The 19,925-nt window shown below is 35.2% G+C and overlaps 1 protein-coding gene across 2 annotated transcripts in view; it reads left to right on the top strand.

The window, feature by feature from the left end:
- The window catches only part of Dcc (DCC netrin 1 receptor), a 1,081,061-nt gene that overhangs the window by 531,497 nt on the left and 529,639 nt on the right, over positions 1-19,925 (top strand). For both annotated transcript variants that reach the window (XM_031365997.1, XM_031365996.1), the window contains exons 4-5: positions 6,529-6,679; positions 8,122-8,258. In XM_031365997.1, coding sequence (XP_031221857.1) covers positions 6,529-6,679; positions 8,122-8,258 — 288 coding nt within the window. The remainder of the gene's footprint in view (positions 1-6,528; positions 6,680-8,121; positions 8,259-19,925) is intronic.

Here is a 19,925-nt window from a genome sequence, read left to right as displayed (position 1 = left end):
TGAAAACATCTCACATGTTTTACTAGGACTTGAATAGCTATTGCTCATATAGCTAGAACTCAAATAACATTTATCATTATTAATAATTCCATCATACTCTTATTAAAGTCTGTTTAGATAACAAGAGTTATAATCTAGAATTGCAAGATCACGTCAGAAGGAATTTTTCATAAAAAAACTATGGAGCTTAGAAGGAGAACTTTCATTTGCTTTTAAATATTTGCCTGGAGTTTTAGTCATTAACTTTTATGATTCTTTTTCTCTTTGTAAAAGTTCTATATACCTTGCAACTGTGGAGCTTAAAATAACTCTTCACTCTAAAAATACTACATGCCATTTTGAAAACCTTTAAAAAATACAGGAAAATTTAAAGGTGAAAATAAAAACCACCTGCAGTTCTATCCCACAAGTTAACCTTAGCAGCCATCTTTTGTCTGCAGATTTAAGATGTAGGCATGCATGGTTTTTCAGATGCTCCTCTAAAAATTTTTGCTTTAATGGTGTGTGTGGGGGAATAATGAATTTAGTTGTTATCTCAGGAGAAGGCCTGATAATCCTAACAGTATAAAACAATAACCCAAGTTAAACAAAAACAGTAACAAGAGTGGCCAGTGGGTATTTGAAATTGTTCAGAGAGGGTGTCTTGCTTTCATTTTTATGCATGTATTTCGGATGCTATTCTATTTGAGAATAGCTACTAAAATGTAGTGACTTAAGACAGGGAAGAAATTGTTACCTCTTCTGGTTTCGTAGGGCTTCCCCTTTTGGAGGCCCATTTAAGATTGCCTTCTTTGGTTGGTGGCTTATACCCGAGCGAAGGGGGATGCCTGGTATAGGGGATACTCTCTCAGAGACGAAGGGGACAGGGGATAGGGTGAAGACCTCTAGGAGCATGGAATGTGAGGGGGCAACGTTTGGAATGTAAGTAAATAAAATAATTAATTAAAATAAAGGAATTGTCTTCTTACAATTGGGTTTCGGTCAGTCACGTGGGCCTCCGTGGCCCTCCATGGTTTCTGTCACTTCTCCAGTTAGACTCCTAGATACAGAACTACACTACACAACCTTCTGCTCGAAGCGTAATACAAGAGCACATCAGTCCTGAGCACAGAGTCAGAGTCACTCAGTTCCAGGCACGAGGAGCTTCAATTATTTTGTGCTGATGATATTTAAGCTGAAAAGCATTTGCCCAGCATGAGAAGTACTCACTGTTTGAGAAAATGCCTATCAGATTTTGAGGGAACACCCATAATATCTTCATTTAATAGATGAAATCCAGAGAGATACATTTGAGACTTAAAACAGTAGTTCTGTATTAAATGCTAGAGCCTAGCATGACTGCCATCTGAGAGGCCAAAAAAAGCAGCTGATTGAGTCAGATGCAGATACCTCCCCCCAACCAATAGACAGAAGCTGGGGACACCCTGTAGCTGAATTAGGGAAATGTTGGAAGAAGCTGAGGAAGAGGGTGACCCCATAGGAAGACCATCAGTCTCAACTAACCTGGCCCCTGAGATGTCTCAGACACTGAGCCACCAACCAGGCGGCATAAACCAGCAGATACAAGGCCCTTGACACATATACAACAGAGGCTGCCTGGTCTGGCCTCAGTCAGAGAAGGTGCACCTAACCCTCGAGAGACTTGCAGACCCAGGAGTGGGGAGATCTTGTGGGATAGGGTTGGGATGGGGGTATCCTCTGGAGACAAGGGGGGAAGGGGAGGAGATATGGGATGAGGAACAGTCAAAGGGAAGACCGGGAAGGGGATAATGATTGGACTGTAAAAAAGCATTAAAGAATAATGAAAACATAAGAAATATAGGGGATTACAAATTCCAATGCTTTTGAAGCCACAAGGAATAGCACCCACATTGGTTAGAATAGGATCGGGGTAATCAGTGACATATTGTTTGTCCCAAGAAGTTTAGAAGATTCTTTCTTTGGTAGCTGAATGGGTATCATGATGTCAAACTACAGGTATATAGAAACAGGTTTAAATCCCAGAAGGCTGTTTTTTGGATAAAAACAAACACAATCTTAGGCTACTATAGAAAGAGGCTACACTGTAAGTACAATGGGAAAAAGACAAGAAGGCAGAAGATGGACACTCTCTGACATTCAGGTCTTATAGTACATTTTCAGTAGGTACACAGTAGGAAATGACAGAAAACAGGGTGCTATACTGAGGAACAGAAATGAGCTCTCAGAGATAGACCCCCAAAACACAGCAGATTCTTTCATTGGAAGAAATCAAAGTTAAAAATAAAAGTCATCACATGAAGGGATGTTGGGACAATTGGAATGCCTTTTAGGAGATGAACTTGAAATGGATCCTTAGCCTAAATAAAAATACAAAACTCTCAGATTTCCAGATAATACCATAGGACTTCCCACGGGCTTGGATGGGATCATGGATTTTCAAAGATCACACATTAGAAAAATGAAAGGCAAAATATGATGGATATTTTAAAATTCCAAACTCATATCCCATTAAAAGGCGGTTTTAAATGAACAATCAGAAAGCCCATGTCACAGGAGAATATTTTCATATCTCACACTTCACAAAAGGACTTATCTCCAAAATGAACAATGAACTATTTAAAAGCAGCGGTCAAACACATCCACCAAGCCAATTAGAAGGACTAAAAGGTATAACAAACAGTTCCTCAAAGGAAATGTACAGCAACCACAAAGCATGTGATGCTCTTCTGCATCTCGAACTGCTTTTGGAAACAACAGATGACAGAATGAAATCATGCCAGCTCCTGACCGAAAAACCTTCATTGTTAGTGAGAGCAAAGAGACTGTACAGTAACTTTGGAAGAAATCTGGGAGTTTTCCCCAAAACTAAACAGAGTTTCACCTCACAGTTTACCAGTCCTGCTCTGAAGAATTGGATGCATCTGTAGACAACACATTTATACCTTTAAGGTTAGGAAACATTGTAGAGGAGAGGCAGGAAGCACTTAAAAGCCAGAGGTTAGGGTAAAGTACAATGAAGTGCCATCATCTAGACTCAATATAATTACTGTCATTTTTAGATCATAACAGTTATATGCACTGATCCCATACTAGACATGTCCTGTCCATATGCAGTCATATAAGTGGGAGGCTCAGAGGCCCATGGCCATTACTAACTTTGGCTATTCATAACTTCTAGGGGTATAGAGTTATTGTGTACCAGGCTCCACTGGAGAGGTCCAAATAAAATTGGGTAGGCCTAATTAAACTCAGTGGGTCACAAACAAAACATGAGAAATATATTTTTACGGATATAGAGGGCATAGCAAAGATACTGAGGGGAAGGGAGAAGGCTAGGAACTGAGAGTAGTCAGTCAGTGTGCATTGTGTGCGTGCGTGAAACTGTCACATAACAAGCCTAAATAATAGCCCTTCAAAGTCTGTATGGAATACCAAAGGTTTGTTCATAAACATCAAACACTGAAAGGAACTAAATTGTTCCTCAATCAGTGAGCTATAAAAACTAATCAACAAGCAGGACATATTGGTACAACCATATACTACCCAACAATAAGTACCATCTACAAAATGCAGAAATGTTAAGGCTATAAGGATAAGTTTAAAAATCTAGATCGAAAAGGTATTGTATTATGATTAATAGTTACCAATGTAAATAATAATATTTAATTCATCTGTAACCTGTCATGTTGCTCAGTTAAAATCTTAGCACACAGAAAATGCAAATAATTTTAATTCTCAAAAGAAAATTGGCAATATAAGTAATGATATGATTAGTTGTTCCTTAATATTTGAAGCATGGCTAATTGAGAAAAGATGAATAAGTAAAGAAACTACATACTATAATTATGGATACATGACCTGCATTTGTATAAACTCATATAAAATAAGTAGCCCTAGTTTAAACTATGATGATAATTTAATAACTGTGTTAACTTTGGTTTATAAAGAGTAACAACTAATATACTATTATATAAGGTATTCATGATAGGGAAAACAGTGGCAGAAGATTTGAACCTGACACTGAGAAATGACCCCTGTTTTATTTGTTCAAGTTTTTAATATACTATTTTAAAAATATTAAAAATTAACTATTTTGTGTGGAAATTGTATATTCTGGTAAAAGAAAGTACAATAATTTGTGTTGTGAGATTTGTTTCTTGGTTGGTACATAATTTACCTGTATAGTATCTCAAGTAGAATTTCTTTTAGGTAAAAAATAAAATTGAGCAGATCTCATCAGGGTGAGACAGAGCAGCCTTGTGCAGCATATCTATGAATGGTATTTCTGGAAACAAGTGATAAAGGGATGCATCTGAATGGTCTGCCTTTACAAGGATAGTGATGAATAAATGCACATCAATGGAATGTGACCATTTCAGAAAATACTTTCCTTAGGCACAATTATTTTATGAACCACATTTGTTTATTTGAAAAGTCACTTTTGAGAGAAACTGAAATATGCCACTGTGTGATTTCCAAAAGATTTGAGGTATTTTCTACAACATCGGTTTCAGGACAATTAACACATTTAGAAAAAAATGCTTTAAATATTTTCATTGTGAAGATTATTGATGTTGTTCAAACTATCAAAGACAAACGTGCGAAGACAGAGAAAGTGTGAATTTTATGCACAGAATATTTAAGATGAAAATTACTAGCCTAGCAATTTCCTTTTCTTGTTTTATTGCTCCGCAACCAAAGAATGTGAGGTTGAATCTGGCTAAGGACAATGATCATGCTCAAATGCATTCCAGGTTCTTCTCACGTCACCCCTGATGAGATCAGCAGCAGCCTGCACTATATGGCATGGTTGTGTGTAATCTGACTTTGTGACTCTCCACTTACCTCTGTCCTAGATTTGGGATTTCATCATCTCAATTTCTGTGCATTCAGATTTTACTTTTGAGTTTGCAGCATTGCTGACAGCTTAATTCTACTTAATTCATGAAGGTAAAAATACCCTTGATTAAATTTTCCTACAGAGGTGTGGAGTTTAATAGGAATGAAGAAACTTAGTAATAGATCTTAAGTAAATCAACTCTGATGGACATTGATTAGACTAGAGGATAATGCTATTGAATTGATTGATGAGTCCCTAGGCACTATTCCTGGAACTCGGATAATGAAAACAAGGATGTGATTCACTCTGAAGAGTATTTCCCTAGTGTTGACCCTTAGGTTTAGAACTTCTGCTTCCTCCATGAGATGAAAAGTCAGTGAGAATTAATCAACTGAGTCTGAGAATGAAGCTCCTGAATCACTAGGTGGCACATCTATGCTAGAAAACATGGATAACACATATACAGACTAAGTAATGTTGAGATAAAGTGGAAGGAGGCTGAATTCTTTATTCACACTAGGTCTTAGCTGTAAGGACAAGTTTGCTCTTTGGAAAGATTTTTACAATTTGATAATGAATAGAAAACTAATCCATTACCTGATATATTTTTAGAAAGCATGGAAGAAAACTTAAGCAAACATGACTCCCAGTTGGAAAACAGGAAATGGCTCCTCAAAATTGTATATTCTAATATACTATTTGTATGCTATATAAAATCATTCTTATGTCTGTTCAATTTATATATCAATATGTGGAAGTGATTAAAAAAAACATGAAGAGTACAATAGAGATGGTTGCAGACCATGTGAACAATCAACATTTTTGGATGATAATGTTCAGACAAGTTACTGTAACTATTGTTTGTTTCTCCAGTAATGGTAAATAAATAAACTCTGGATTTCAAATAAGGACCTTGCATCATCTACCTTATGCCATTTGACTTATACTTTGATTACTTAATAGCAAGGAATAGTCTACATTCTGAAAGTGGAGAAACCGTTTTGAGATTTTATCTTCAGGCTTCTTTGCATGTGTCAACTTTTCTAATTTTATTCTCATATGTGATTTTTTTCTTTTTATCCACTCTTCTTTTTTTATTTTATTTATTTACCTTTCAAAGGTTATCACCCTTCCCAGTTTCCCCTCCACAAACCTCCTAACCCCTTCCCCTTCTTCCTGCCTCTATGAGATATGCTCCCTCAACCCACCTATCCACTCCTGCCTCAGCGCCCTAGCATTCCCCTACCCTGGGTCATTGAGCCTCCACAGGACCAAGGGGCTTCCCTCCCAGTGATGCCCCATAAGGCAATAGACTGCTATGTATCCAGCTGGAGCCATAGGTCCATCCATGTGTACTATTTGATTGGTGGTTTTAGTCTCTGAGAATTTGGGGGATCTGGTTGGTTGATATTGTTGTTCTCCCATAGGGTTGCAAACCCCTTCAGCTTGTTTAGTCCTTGCCCAGATATGATACTTTTAAAGAGAAGGTCTTTCTTTGGCTCTTCTAGAATTCACAATGTAGACTAGGTTGGCCTCAAAATCACAGAAAACTACCAGCCTCTGCCTCCGGGGTGCTAGGATCAAAGCTGTAAACTACTATGGCTGGCTATTCTTCATTATTTTACATCGTATTCATGATGTAAATGTATGAGTCAAGATAAAAAAATTTTAATGTGATTATATGATCCTGTGTTTTCTCTCCACAGACCCAGGCCTGCATAGGCAGCTGTATTTTCTACAGAGACCATCCAACGTAATAGCCATTGAAGGAAAAGATGCTGTCCTGGAGTGCTGTGTTTCTGGCTATCCTCCGCCAAGCTTCACCTGGTTACGAGGCGAGGAGGTCATCCAACTCAGGTATTACTCACGTGGGCCCTTTAAAAGTATATGTTATTGCTTTTCATTTACTGATAGGCCCAATTTTCTTAAAATAATTAGATTTGTTCTCAAAATCTATGTAGTGATTAGTGTATGAAAGATATATAGGCATTTTGATCAGTGTATGAGGAAAGAAGTAAAAACCCACAGGATCAGTTTTGAAGGGAAACTGAAAAATTAGACTGATATCGACATGCAAAGGCAGGAGTATATTAAAGATAAGATAGATCTTATATGTTCATAAAATAATGCACACATACATGCTACTAAGCTTGACACAGCAATCCTCTCATATTACATGTACACATTTGTACTTCATACATAAAAACACCCCATAGTATATAGTAGATATAAGCAATTTTCATTGTTCATTATATTTCACTAATAATGAAGGTAAAAAAGCAAATAAATAAATAAATTAAAAAAGAAAGTTCTTCTTTAAAGTATCACATTTCATTGTAAAGTTTGCAAAGATATTTTAGTTCTAAGTGTGCCTCTTATTTTCCTAATTATTATAGTTATATGATAATGCTGGAGAACATGGCTCACATTCTATTATCTCAAGATTAATAAGGAAGAGTTAGAAAGCAAAGCCATAGTAGAGTGTAAACATGTTGATTAAATGGATCTCACTTAAGAAAATAGGTTCATTGATTAGAATGACTAATACACCCCTTTTAATACATTGAATTTCCAGGATTAGATAAATACATGGATGTAAATTATTGGTTAAATTTTGTCCTACTTAAGTAATCATTTAGGCAACAATAATAATATATATGCTATCACATTTCCAAGGTCACTAGCAATATAGGAAGTTACAGGAAGTTTAGTTACTGCCTCATTTTGATATGGTATATCATAGATATAAATAATTTTTCAATGTCCATTATATTTCGTTAATGGTGAAGGTCGAATAAAAGCATTTTTAAGTTTAAAATATCACATCTTATTTTAAACTCTGCATAGATAGATATCTTTATCTGTAGACTTTTTAAAAAATATTTTTATATCTATGGATGCATAGACTGTTTTAAATGGTGACTGAGTTATATTTCAGAGTCTAAGACATTAACTTCCACTCCTGGGGACCTTTTCTTTGGCTTTGAGGCCCTAAAATTTAAAGTAACAGAATCAAAATCAGACTAGATTATTTGGAAATTTCTTTTTAGTACTGTTAACTATTATATTTAATCTATGCCATCTCTGAATTAATACATGGTATCTCCCTATGGGAATTTACCTTGATTTAATACTAGTTCAAAAAGTGTCTAATATAAAGCCTCAATGACACAGGGATTTTTATCTCCTTTGGCTCTATAATGTGAGTCTCAGTAAAATTCATCAGCACCTCTGAATTTCAGCCTGATGTTCAGGTAAGTTAACTGGCCACCTTATTTCATGTGGCTTCTGTCTTACAGGTCTAAAAAGTATTCGCTGTTGGGTGGAAGCAATTTGCTCATCTCTAATGTGACAGATGATGATAGTGGAACCTATACTTGCGTTGTCACATATAAGAATGAGAATATTAGTGCCTCTGCAGAGCTCACAGTCTTGGGTAAGTCAGGGATTGGAGATGAGTTTACAGTAAACCTTTCAAAGTATATTGCTGTAACATTTTACATGCGTACCGCTGATTACTGCCCGAGTTTATCAGTGGGAAATTGAAAGGTCCCACTACTCTACATATGGTCCCCACTGTGTTTGATTAATTGCACAAGGGTTAAAGACAGTGTTTGGATATGTTCTCACTGATTAAAAGCCATATTCATTACTCCTTATTCCAATTATTTTTGTGATATGCTGGAAAGTTCCCCAAAGTGTTAATATACAGATGTGTTGCATAACGATGAAAACTTTTAAAATATCATATATGCAGAAAATAAATGACAATAAAAAGTAGAAGTTATATAAACATGTGCATAAGAAGAAAAGTAGGTGATATTTGAAATAATGTCTCTGATATTAAATTCAGTGTACTGAGAAGATTGATTTATTAATATAGAAAACTGTAGGTGTCATGTTAAAATGAACAACTAAGATCCAATCTATTTAAGGAAAACTTACATAGCAAGAGTGTAATTTAAATAGCCTAAAGAATACAGTTGGATTTATGTCCTTCAGGATGTCAGGAACACCTATGCCTTATTGAAAATTAAGAATGATGACCTGTAGTACTAGCTCAGAAAAATGACTACTGTACTAGGGTGTTCAAGTTTGTTTTGTGTGTGTTGGGAGAAAATACCTGAATATTTTACTTTCATTTCTCCTGTATACTACAGAAATTGGATTTTTTTGGAGGGGTGGGGGTGGGGAGAGGTATTTGTTTCCAATTGAATAGGGTCTATATCCTTGTCTTGCTGACTCTAACTTACGTTTTAGAGCTAGATGTTATGTCTATAATCATTAAAAAATGTGAAGGTAGAAAAATGAAGCATGCTTTATTTAAAAAGAGGACTTATCATTTTTTCTAAATTATATTTGAAAAGAAATAAAAATCATAGACCCCAATTATTAAATATTTATAAATAAGAAATCTAGGGGATATAAAACTATTTTAATTCTCATAAAAATGCAAGAATTTCCCTTACCAATGGAGTGACTTTTCACCACTAAATTGATATTTGTATTAGAACTAATTCTTTTTCAATAAATATGCTTATAGATTACATATTAAATGTGTCAAAGGTAATTTATCTTTAAACTTTTTAACATATAGACAGAGCTAGGATTATATTTGAATATTCTTTATACTATTTAAAGAAGTTGGTTGGAATAAGTTATGAATATGTAATCTTAGCTCTAAAATAAATTTTCATATTATAAAGTATTTTTATATAGTCTCAGATTATCCTAATATAAAGTTAGTGTCTCTGTAGCTGACTGTTTATTTCAAAATATAATTTATTTCTCTTTAGAAATGTGTGCAAGGAGGAAAAAAGGATCAGATTATTAATGTAATTCAAATGGATTTTCCTAACTTTTGAAAATTTAAACATAGTTGTATTTTTCATAAGGCTAAAGCCCCACAAAACATAAACTTGTACTGATTAATCTTTAATCATGCGTATTATCAGATTCCTGGCTTGCCTCACAACTTTTGATCTTTCTTGGACCTTTACTCGCTTTGAATATGAACCTTCCTGAACTTACGACTTTCTAAGCTTTGAAGACTCTAGATTAAAGGGAATGCAGCTGCCCTCTGCAGTAATTTACATCAGTAAACATCAAGGATCATTTAAATTGTAGCATTTACCTTGCATTTGAATAAAATGAAAATTGAAAGTTTCATGATGGTTAAGGCATCTGGAAACCACTATTTTACAAAATATAGGATAACTCTGACTCAAAAAATAACATAAATTTGCAGATAGATATATTTTAATAATAACAACTTGTGATTGTATATTTTTGAAAATAAAGATAGCCATCTGTAAATATCACTGGACATTTTTGAACATTAGCATAGTACTTGGCTGTTAAAAAAAATCCACAAAAGGCTTGATACCCAGGCTTATTGACCTTGTGATATAAATAAATATTTCCTAGTTGATTTCTCCAATGCTTATAATGCATTTTAATATTATATGTAAACCTAGAACACTTGGATAGGTGATAGTGTCTGTTTCTCTCTCTCTTTGTCTCTCTCTCTCTCTCTCTCACTCTCTCTCTCCCTCTACCTCCCTCCTCCCTCCCTCCCTCCCTCTGTTTGTGTGTTTCTCACTGTGACTGACATATTAACAAGTTAAGAAAGGATTTATTGGGATCACAGTTTCAGAGCTCTTAGTAGGTGGAAAATTGGCCTTCTCACTATATGCCTACAAGGAGAAGGCCCCAGAGTAGAACACATAGTGCCGTAGAGCTTTGTACCTAATGGTGGTTCAAAAGCAGAGAGAAAGAGAAAGAAGTGTTCATGGCATTCAAAAGCACGCCCACTTCTCTGTGCTATGCCTAGACTCCTAAGAAATTTTCACCTCTGAAATTATTAATAGATGATTTCATTGATGATGGCAATGCTCCCACACTTCATTCATATCAATAAAGCCATTAGTTGGGGATCAATCCTTCAACATAGATGCATACCCAAAACATTCAAAGTTTCAGTTGTCCTAGAAGGAAGACCTGAATTCAGGGAATAAGGTCAGAGAGCTGCCTAAGGAGAATACTGCCAGATGTTCTCTGAAAGATGTAGCCCCTGTATATTTCCGTTAAACAGGAATTACCATGGTTCTTCATTTTATAAACCTTATAACCATTTTAAAATAATTATATAGTTATTTGTCCAATCATGCATTCAGCATCCTCTCCCCATATAATCTATTATAATTTAGACCATATATCTATCCTTTTCCCCAACTATCCATCCTGACCCTCATACAAACCTTATGTTTACTGTAAGACAAGCCTCAACAAACATATAGAAGATTTGCTACTGTTTCAATTCAACATTGATCTGGAATCTAAATTTAGTGTCTGAATCAATGCAGACATGCATACTGTATGAGGTATTTAATCTCTTATCAATAAAGTATGAATTTGAAAGTGACCTCTGTACCGTTCATGACCACAAAGAAGGGCAGGGATGAGGGGGGGGATCATTTAGGCAGGGCTCCTTACTACAAGCCACAGATACAACATTCCTAAGTAATGAAACATTTTTCAACTTTTCCAGAAAAACATCAGGAAATCATTTTAAAGCAGTCCACATCAATAAAGAAATGATAAAATGTTTATTTGCTTTAACAAATATCTGGGAAAATTCTAACTAGTGTTTGTAGAAGGCATTTTCCCGGGTATTTATACAACTGTTAAGTCAAACATTTTTATAAAGCCAATTTGGGAGCATGAAATTAAATCTAAGAATGTCCCATGTCTTCTACTGTATGAGTAGCAATTTCCACTTTCCATATTATTTGTGTTTCTTTTGTGCCTAAAACTGGGGTGTGCCCTGGTGAATTCTGTCCTCCATCATAAAGGACCTCTAGTTCAAGGCATTTGAGTATTTTAAGTAGGGTGTTTTCTATCAACCTCAGCAGGTTCACATTATACAGGTCCATATTGAATTATAGCTTAATAGACAGCCATATAATCATGTAAGGATGGCTCCTTGTTATTTGAGTCAGTGAGGTTTTGTTGATACATAGGCCTCACAGAGTACTTATTTAAACCTAGGCAGTGAAGCTCAGTCACATAGCTGTGACCTTGACTGTGACCTTGAATAGGCATTAAGAGATGTCTAAGGTTGGTGCTGACTTACCCTGTTGTCAACTATGATGTTTTACTAGAAGGAATAAACTCTAACATGACTGCAAGGGATACACCGAATTCTTAAGTAAGGTAATCCATTATTATCATCCTCATGTATACAATTTACGTGATCTTAGTATACTTTTCTATGATTAGCAGTACAGTAGGTTTGTTTAAACTAGAAGTAGCACAAACATGTGACTAAAGTGTCCTCGTGCTATGTCAGTGCATTTGTGAGGTCATCATATGGTAGGAATTCTTTTTTTTTAATCTAATTTAATTTTATCTTTGGTGGTTGGAATCATTAAGTTTCATTATAATTTTGGGACCATCATCATATATGCTGGCTACCATTGACATACATTGACATACATACTACACACACATATATGTATATGAATATTATGTAAGTATCCTAATATACACCAAATATGTATCTCAAAGGAAATTTATTTTCAGAACTACTCTCTATATTCTTTCAGATGTGATTTCGTATGCTATTCCAAACATTCAGCAGTAGACTCTTGAAGAAACAGGTGTTAGAACAAGAAAGACAGATGTGGAAAAATAACAGAACAGAGAAGAGCAGCTCAAAGCACACAGTGGCTGGCTGTGATGGCAAATACCTATCATCTCTGCTCTTGAGAATCCGAACAAGTGGGTGAAGAGTAAGGAGGTATCCCAGACCATAGAGCAGAAACTCTCCCTTCCAAAAAATAAAAGTGAACAACCTTAATCATGTGCTAAAACTCTGTTTTCTATGATGAGAATGCTTAATTTATCACCTCACTGTCTGACAAAAGAATGCCTCTTAATAATAATAAATAGGCTCACATATGTACTAAGCTAACCAGTTGTAGTCTTAGATGTACAAATGGAACCACTGTGCTTACAATAACCCAGCAACCAATAGATAAGGGTGTCTCTGTGCTGAACATTTTATCAGATAATGTTTGGATTCAGAATGGACAACACCACTTGAGCCTAGGCTTACAAGACGTTCTGGGTCAAAAGCTAAGACATTGGCAATTACTAAAAAGCCAAAGTGATACATTGAAAGGCAGAGGGGCAAGGATCTGATGAATATATGATGAGAAAATAAGACTTCAGTATAGGACATTCCCAAATGGGAGGAAAAAAGAAAAAGAAAACTTTCAGAGGAGAGAAAACCACATGCATGAGGAAATAAGGTTACATGTAAAGATTGTTGCTACAGAGGAATATCTGGCTGGATTGGAAAACTGGTCCAGTTCCTGAGTGCTCAGCCAACAGCACAATTGCATTTTATCTTTAGTACAATGACATTTCAGTGCTGAGTACTTTGATGTGTGGCTTATCTCATCTGAGCCAGGTTGGTAATTCTCAATTCCTTCACCTTTAAAAGAATGATAATTACTCCCTTGTAGGTTTCCATGACTATTTGGATATAAAAATTAGAAGAGAAAAATATTCAAAATAGTGAGGCATATCTTTAATGTGCTAGGAAATAAAGAAAACACACACACACACACACACGCACACACACACACATACACCAAACCAAACCAAACAACAGCAAAAAACCAAGTCTCTTCCAGCCCTCAGGAGGAGTTTGAAAGTGAGTTGCAAAGATTAAGCAAAAGCAAACAGAAGTAAAAATAAACGACACATTATTAAAACATTTCACACAGTCTCTTTACCCATTTTGTTTTTCATCCACAAAATGTTTACAGCAGTAAATGTCCCTTCACAATTCTCATGAATTGTGGAGGAATCAGCGTAATGATGGCCTGATGCTACACAGGGATGTTATTGGCAGTAATCACTAGAAACACAGACAAAAATTAGGGCTGTGGCAGAAGGATGATATCCATTTGTGTAGCATTTTACATTAACTTTCCGCTGTACCGCTCATACCCCGCTGGTTCTGCTTCACATCCCAGCGAGATGAGAAGTCGCATAAGCACACAAACCACTCATTCTTCAGCTTGGGGCATACATTTGGATATTTTTTCTTTGTCTCTTCTGAGTTGCAAACATAGGAATGGGCAGAATAAAATCACTATCTAACTCTCTATCAAAATATTTTTTAAGCCATCCATTGAGACTCATGATTCTTTTCTACGTCATATATCACTGTAACAAACTAAGCTGGGGTCTTTCAAAGTTTCTATGTTGGAGCCGTAACTCTCAATATACCTGTGTTAAGGCAAAGTTAAGGAAGGAAGAGTTTGTTTTATTTTAAATTTTAATATTAAATTTAACTTTAACTTAAAAGTTAAGGAAGGTTAAAAAAGGTAGGAGGCACAACATGTAAGTTGCCTATTGTTAACCAAGGAACTTTCTTATCTGGTCCTTAATTAAAGTGACAGATCCTTTGCATATGTGTCAATTACTTTAGAATCTCTTACAGTATAATACAGTTGAATGATTCACATAGATATGATCACTCAGATCATTTACAGGTCTATTTATAGTAAGATTGATAAATTACTAATTATTTAAAAATTCAGATTATCTACAAAAAAAAAGGACTGACAATTATTTGGCATGGCTATCTTACATGTTTTTGTCTCCTATTATCATAGTACCATATTCCTATGTACTAGGATATATTTCATATCCTAGCATCTGTAGATGTATGTATGTATGCAGGCTTTGGTACACAGGTATTATTTTGTTGGCACAGGACTACAGTGAGCCAGAAATTAAAACTAAATGAATATAAAAAATAAATCAAGTACAACGTACAAAATGTGTGTCCAATATGTCCTATGAGTTGAAGATACATTGTCCATTCCCTTCTCTCATGTCAGCCCACCAAGAAGAGGACACATATAGCCACATAGCCATCCTCAAAGTAATGATAGAGGGAGTCTTCCCTGGGAACCAGCCCAGCTGACACCTTTATCTTGGGCTTTTCAGACTCCCGATTATTAAAATATATTTTGTGTATCCCAATGTGCTCAATATCATGCTAACAACCATTGAAACATCAGTTGGCCTTGGACTTTATTGTTAAAGCAATCCTTTCCTCACCCTTATAAATCATCACTCATATGGGAGAGATACAGGATCAATGTGGCTTACATCCTAGTAGGAAGGCAATGGTAGGACTTAAGAAGCATGAACACATCATGTCTACCATAGAATTAAATTTATTTCTTTATTGACAAAAGAGTCTTATTTTAATATTTTTAAAGTCTTAATATAGGATTATATCTTTTATTTGTGCCATTTCAATTTATTAAACAATTCTAAAATAAGATGAACTATACAGTTTTTATATTACATCTTACAATTAGGTATTCCAATTTTAATATTAATATACTACTAATTAAGAACGTGCTCATTTATTTTCTGTATCAATTCTTAGATTGCTAAAATTCAGTTTTGAAGACATATATGTATCTTCGCGCAGTCATTAACTTCTGGATATTTCTCAAAAAGAAGCCATCTTGATAATTCAAAGTTGATATGACATTTTATCTGTCTTTCCTTATGCTTGGTCCTATCATTTTTAATGAAGCACATGCAACACTAGGATCTCTTCTGGACTAGTACTATAGACCATTAGAGACTCTGAGTTACTCCACTGTCTATGTAAAATCTGGGAGTTCCATGAAGCTCTATATGTATTGGCTCATTTATTTTGTTTTCTTGGCCCAAAGTGGGAAATAGTAATTGTGGAATGCATTAGCCTAACAATTATCCTTCCATTATTACACACGATGCCTAATTTGAATAGAGTTTGCCGGAATTTACAACATCACTGCCTCTGTCTATGGAATAGTCCTTAAATTTCATTTGAATCTATCAAATGAATTATTGTCAAAGACTAACCCACCAAGAGTCAATTTAATGATTATACTCAGATAAAGGATGTCTTAGCTAAGATCATACTGCTGATTCTTCACTACTACCAAATAGATATGAAGGATTGTAATCACAATTATATGGATGACAGAGACACATGATCTAAGACTTAATTAAGTCAGGAACGTGACTTTAAATCACCTGCCAGGGACTTCTTCCATTTCTCTGTACGTTCTCTTCTTGACTACTTTCTGTCCCTGAAATCATGGTTGTCACAGGCAAACTTCTAGCATCTAAAACATTTCTTCTAAATGTTTATTTGGGTTATGAGAAGCAAACTTATACTTCAGGCTAGTATTTGTTGCTAGTTTTAGCTGGTTATGGAAAACCTATTTGTATTGGAGTTAGGATTCGTTTCACCACAAAAATATTTTTACTTTGGCATCTACTGTGTTCTGATGTCCAAATTGTTCCTCTTTGGAAAAACAGTTTCTGTCAATGATTTTCATGTATCCTGGGTATTTTTAATCTAATTTTTTTTCTTATAAGTGTGGAGGATGAGGGAGAGGAAGAGGAGGACCCAAAGGAAAAGATAGAGTCTAGAGATTAACTAGGAACATAAAATAGGCGATCTGAGGGTGTGATTTAATTAGGGTGTGGTTTAATTGGATTGTTCATCTAAGCAAGGTGAACTGACCATCTGTGGATGACAAGAACTGCTGACAGCACTAGAAAGTTGCACATAGAATACTTCATGATGATGTTACCCAGAAACACCCAGACCACGTGTTAGCCCAGGGGGAGTTTGACAGTGACAAGACTCAGACTCAAGTAAATGCTGCTATTTTAATCTTAGTTCTTAAGGATTAACATCACTATTGTCTGCCATTTTTCCAATTTCAGGCTGAAAATTATTTCTGAATACATCTTTATGTTATTTTAATTTTATGTCCTTTTATATACTGTTCAAGATTCTTCGGTGTAATTATTTCTTTATTTTCTGTAGTAAGGTTTTGAACTTTTATTGTAATGCACACGTTTTAGCAGATATTTAGTAGAGTACATAGTACCCTTTTGAAGTATATCCTTCAATGATTTTCTGTGTAATCATAGTTGCCTGCACACACATACACACACATACAGACATATATATATATATATATATATACACACACGTGTGTGTGTTTGTGTGCACACTTGCACGTGTATGTGTGTGTGTGTGTGTGTGTGTGCGTACAGAATATTTAATTTTGGAACATCCTGGCTACTTACAAAGAAACTCCATGTTCTTCAGCCTGACCTCCTCTGCTGCCAACCTTACCAGGTCTAAGCTACCATTTATCTGTTTCCTATCTATGCATATTTCCCTGCTTAAGACATTTTACTTGCATAAAATTACCGAATTCCATTTGCCTGTTTCTGCTTATTTCATTAGCATAATATTTCAAGTTTCCTCCTTGTTGTAGCATAGAGTAGAAATTTATTCCTCGCCATGGCCAATTAGCATTCTATTATATGAATATAACATATTTTATTTATGTTTACCAATGTATGAGTACTTAGATTAGCCTCACCTTTTGACCACATAAATAATTCTGCTCTATATATTTGAATATTTCTGCTCTATAAATGTGTGTACAATAATTTTTTTGTTTGGTCCTAAGTTTTCAATTTTCTTGTGTCTGTGTGTGTCTGTGTGGGTGTGTATGTGTATATATATATATATATATATACATATACATATATAAATATGTAAATATATATTTACGTGAGTGAAATTTATGGGTCTGATATTAACTCTTTGTATAATGATTTAATAGCCATTTCCCAAAATGATTATATAATTTTCCATACCACCAGAAGAGCAGGATGTTGCTATTTCTCTACCTTAATGCCAACCCACTACCTAATTAGTTAATGATGATTCTGTCTGCCTTGAATGTGGAATATGGTATCTCTTTGTACTTTTTCTTTGCATTTCCTTCCTGACTAACGATGGCAAGCGTGTTTTCATAGGCTTAATCATTTGCCATTTGTATAGTTCATCATTCTCAGAGGAGTTTCCATCCAAGCCCATTGCTCGGGATTTAATTTCTCTTTCCTTACTGAATTTAAAGTCTTGAGTGTATGTATGTATGTGTTGGGTAAGTAGTATTGTATCTTTCCCAGAAGAGACAGGCAAAAGAATGTGTGACAGGCTGTTGGAATGATATGAGTACATCAGTCTGGTAGGAGTGGGAAACATGTGTGCATGTGTTGCTATGCTCTGAAACGGATCCTAGATCCTATGTATGCTCTGCCTTGTACCTGATGCCATAGGTAATGCTTCACACACACCTTATTAATTCCACTGTTAACACCACATGAGATGAGCACTGAATTTCATTCCCACATGGTGAGAGTTAATTTCTAAAAGACATGGGCTGTATCCTAGTCATTTCATATCCTGCCTATTGTATATGCTATTTAGCAGGATTTCAAGTTGGAAAACTATGTCAGATATGTCTCTTTTAAAGTATGATTTTAGATTTTTATTCATGTTCATGAAAAATATTGTGCTAAATATTCAGTGATCTGCATGATTCTGTCTCCAGCTGTGATGTATGAAGGTGTGACATTTGGGAGATGACTTGCTTCTTAAGGTAACTCTTAGAAATTCAGATTAATGGCCTTTGTAAAGATAACTTAGTGTGCCAAATGGTCCCTTTTACCAAGTGATTGGTCAGTGGGAAATTGGTTATCTGCAGCCTAGACTAGGGTGCTTATCAGAGCCCATTATGCTGATATCCTGTTCATGGAATCATGGACTTTGTGAAAATTATTTTTCTGTCATTTATAGATTGCTCTCATAGTGGTAGCAGAACCTTTCAATATCTGGATTTTTTGTTGTTTTTTGTTTTTTTTGTTTTTTATCAAAGATCCCTATATAAACTATTCACACACTCCAAGTCTTCTTTCTGATTTAGTCTAAATGCTCTACTGTACTATGGCTATTGTGGTTATAAACTGTGAACTGCATTTATGTAAGGTTGGATAAGGTGTTCTTAATTATGATATAAAGATTATGACATTGACATTTTGTGAAATGCAACATTGGTAATAGTATGGGTATGAATAAAGCGGGCACAATCAGTGCAATATCCAATGAAGAGTGAGCAATTCCTAATGAAAATTAAGGCTAACTGATTTTGTTCACTCCATTTGTTATTAAATACTCGTAACAAGAATCAACAACAAAAACAACAAACATGACAAAACCAAAATAAACTGAAATTGTCACTGGTTATCGCAGTTTGAATACTTCTTGAGTAATCAATGTTAAAGCCACTACGGATCTTCCCAGACTGTCTAATAGGCTAAAGTTTAGGAAACATCAAGTGCAACTACTATGGTTTTGAAATTAAACCTAGTATTTACCTAAATTTAGATAGTAAAGACTGGTGAATAATCTGTAGCATCAGCAGTAAAGATGTGCCAATTTTGTTCATATTTAATTGCAACTTACTGGATAATTTCTATGGAAATTGCCAATTGCCTGCCTAGCTAAGAGGTTTTGTTTTTTTTTTTTTTCCCAGTTAATGGGTATAGCCAATTATTTGCTCCTGCGGGTCAGATGCATGAACACATGCTATAAGAAACAACATGATACCATTGTGATCACATCACAGAACTGCTTTCCTGCCAGGAAAAATAAACATGGCACTTGTTAGTTTGCATCTGGTACTTTTCAGAGAAGCAGGATTGAGAATAATTAGTCCAAGAGATGAAATTATGTAATTCAATTTTCCCTCCTGTGTGTTCCTACTGACATTTGAAGAGTTAGTGAATCGACCACTGGGTGTTCAGTAAGAACACTTTATCACAAACTTACAGTCTGTGAAAACAAAAAATTTGAATAGCCGGGGATTTTTTTGTGGGTGTGTTTTTTCTCGGACTGTTAGCCAGATAGAAGTGGGGATTGCACAAATTGAGCTTCTCAGATACTTTGGGAATTAAGACCACACAGAGTTATTATGCTGATATACGCAGGAAGATAGATTGGAAGGAGGGGCATTTACGTACTTTCATTTTTCACATAATAATAAATGAAATTTTGGCTTCAGCTTACCATTCACTTCATTGTCCACTTCATTGTCATCGCAGACCACATTGCTCTTTTTACTGCATGCCTTTTGGTTTTTTT

Source organism: Mastomys coucha, unplaced genomic scaffold, assembly GCF_008632895.1.
Source record: "Mastomys coucha isolate ucsf_1 unplaced genomic scaffold, UCSF_Mcou_1 pScaffold13, whole genome shotgun sequence".
NCBI lineage: Eukaryota > Metazoa > Chordata > Mammalia > Rodentia > Muridae > Mastomys > Mastomys coucha.
This window is presented reverse-complemented; position numbering and strand designations above follow the sequence as displayed.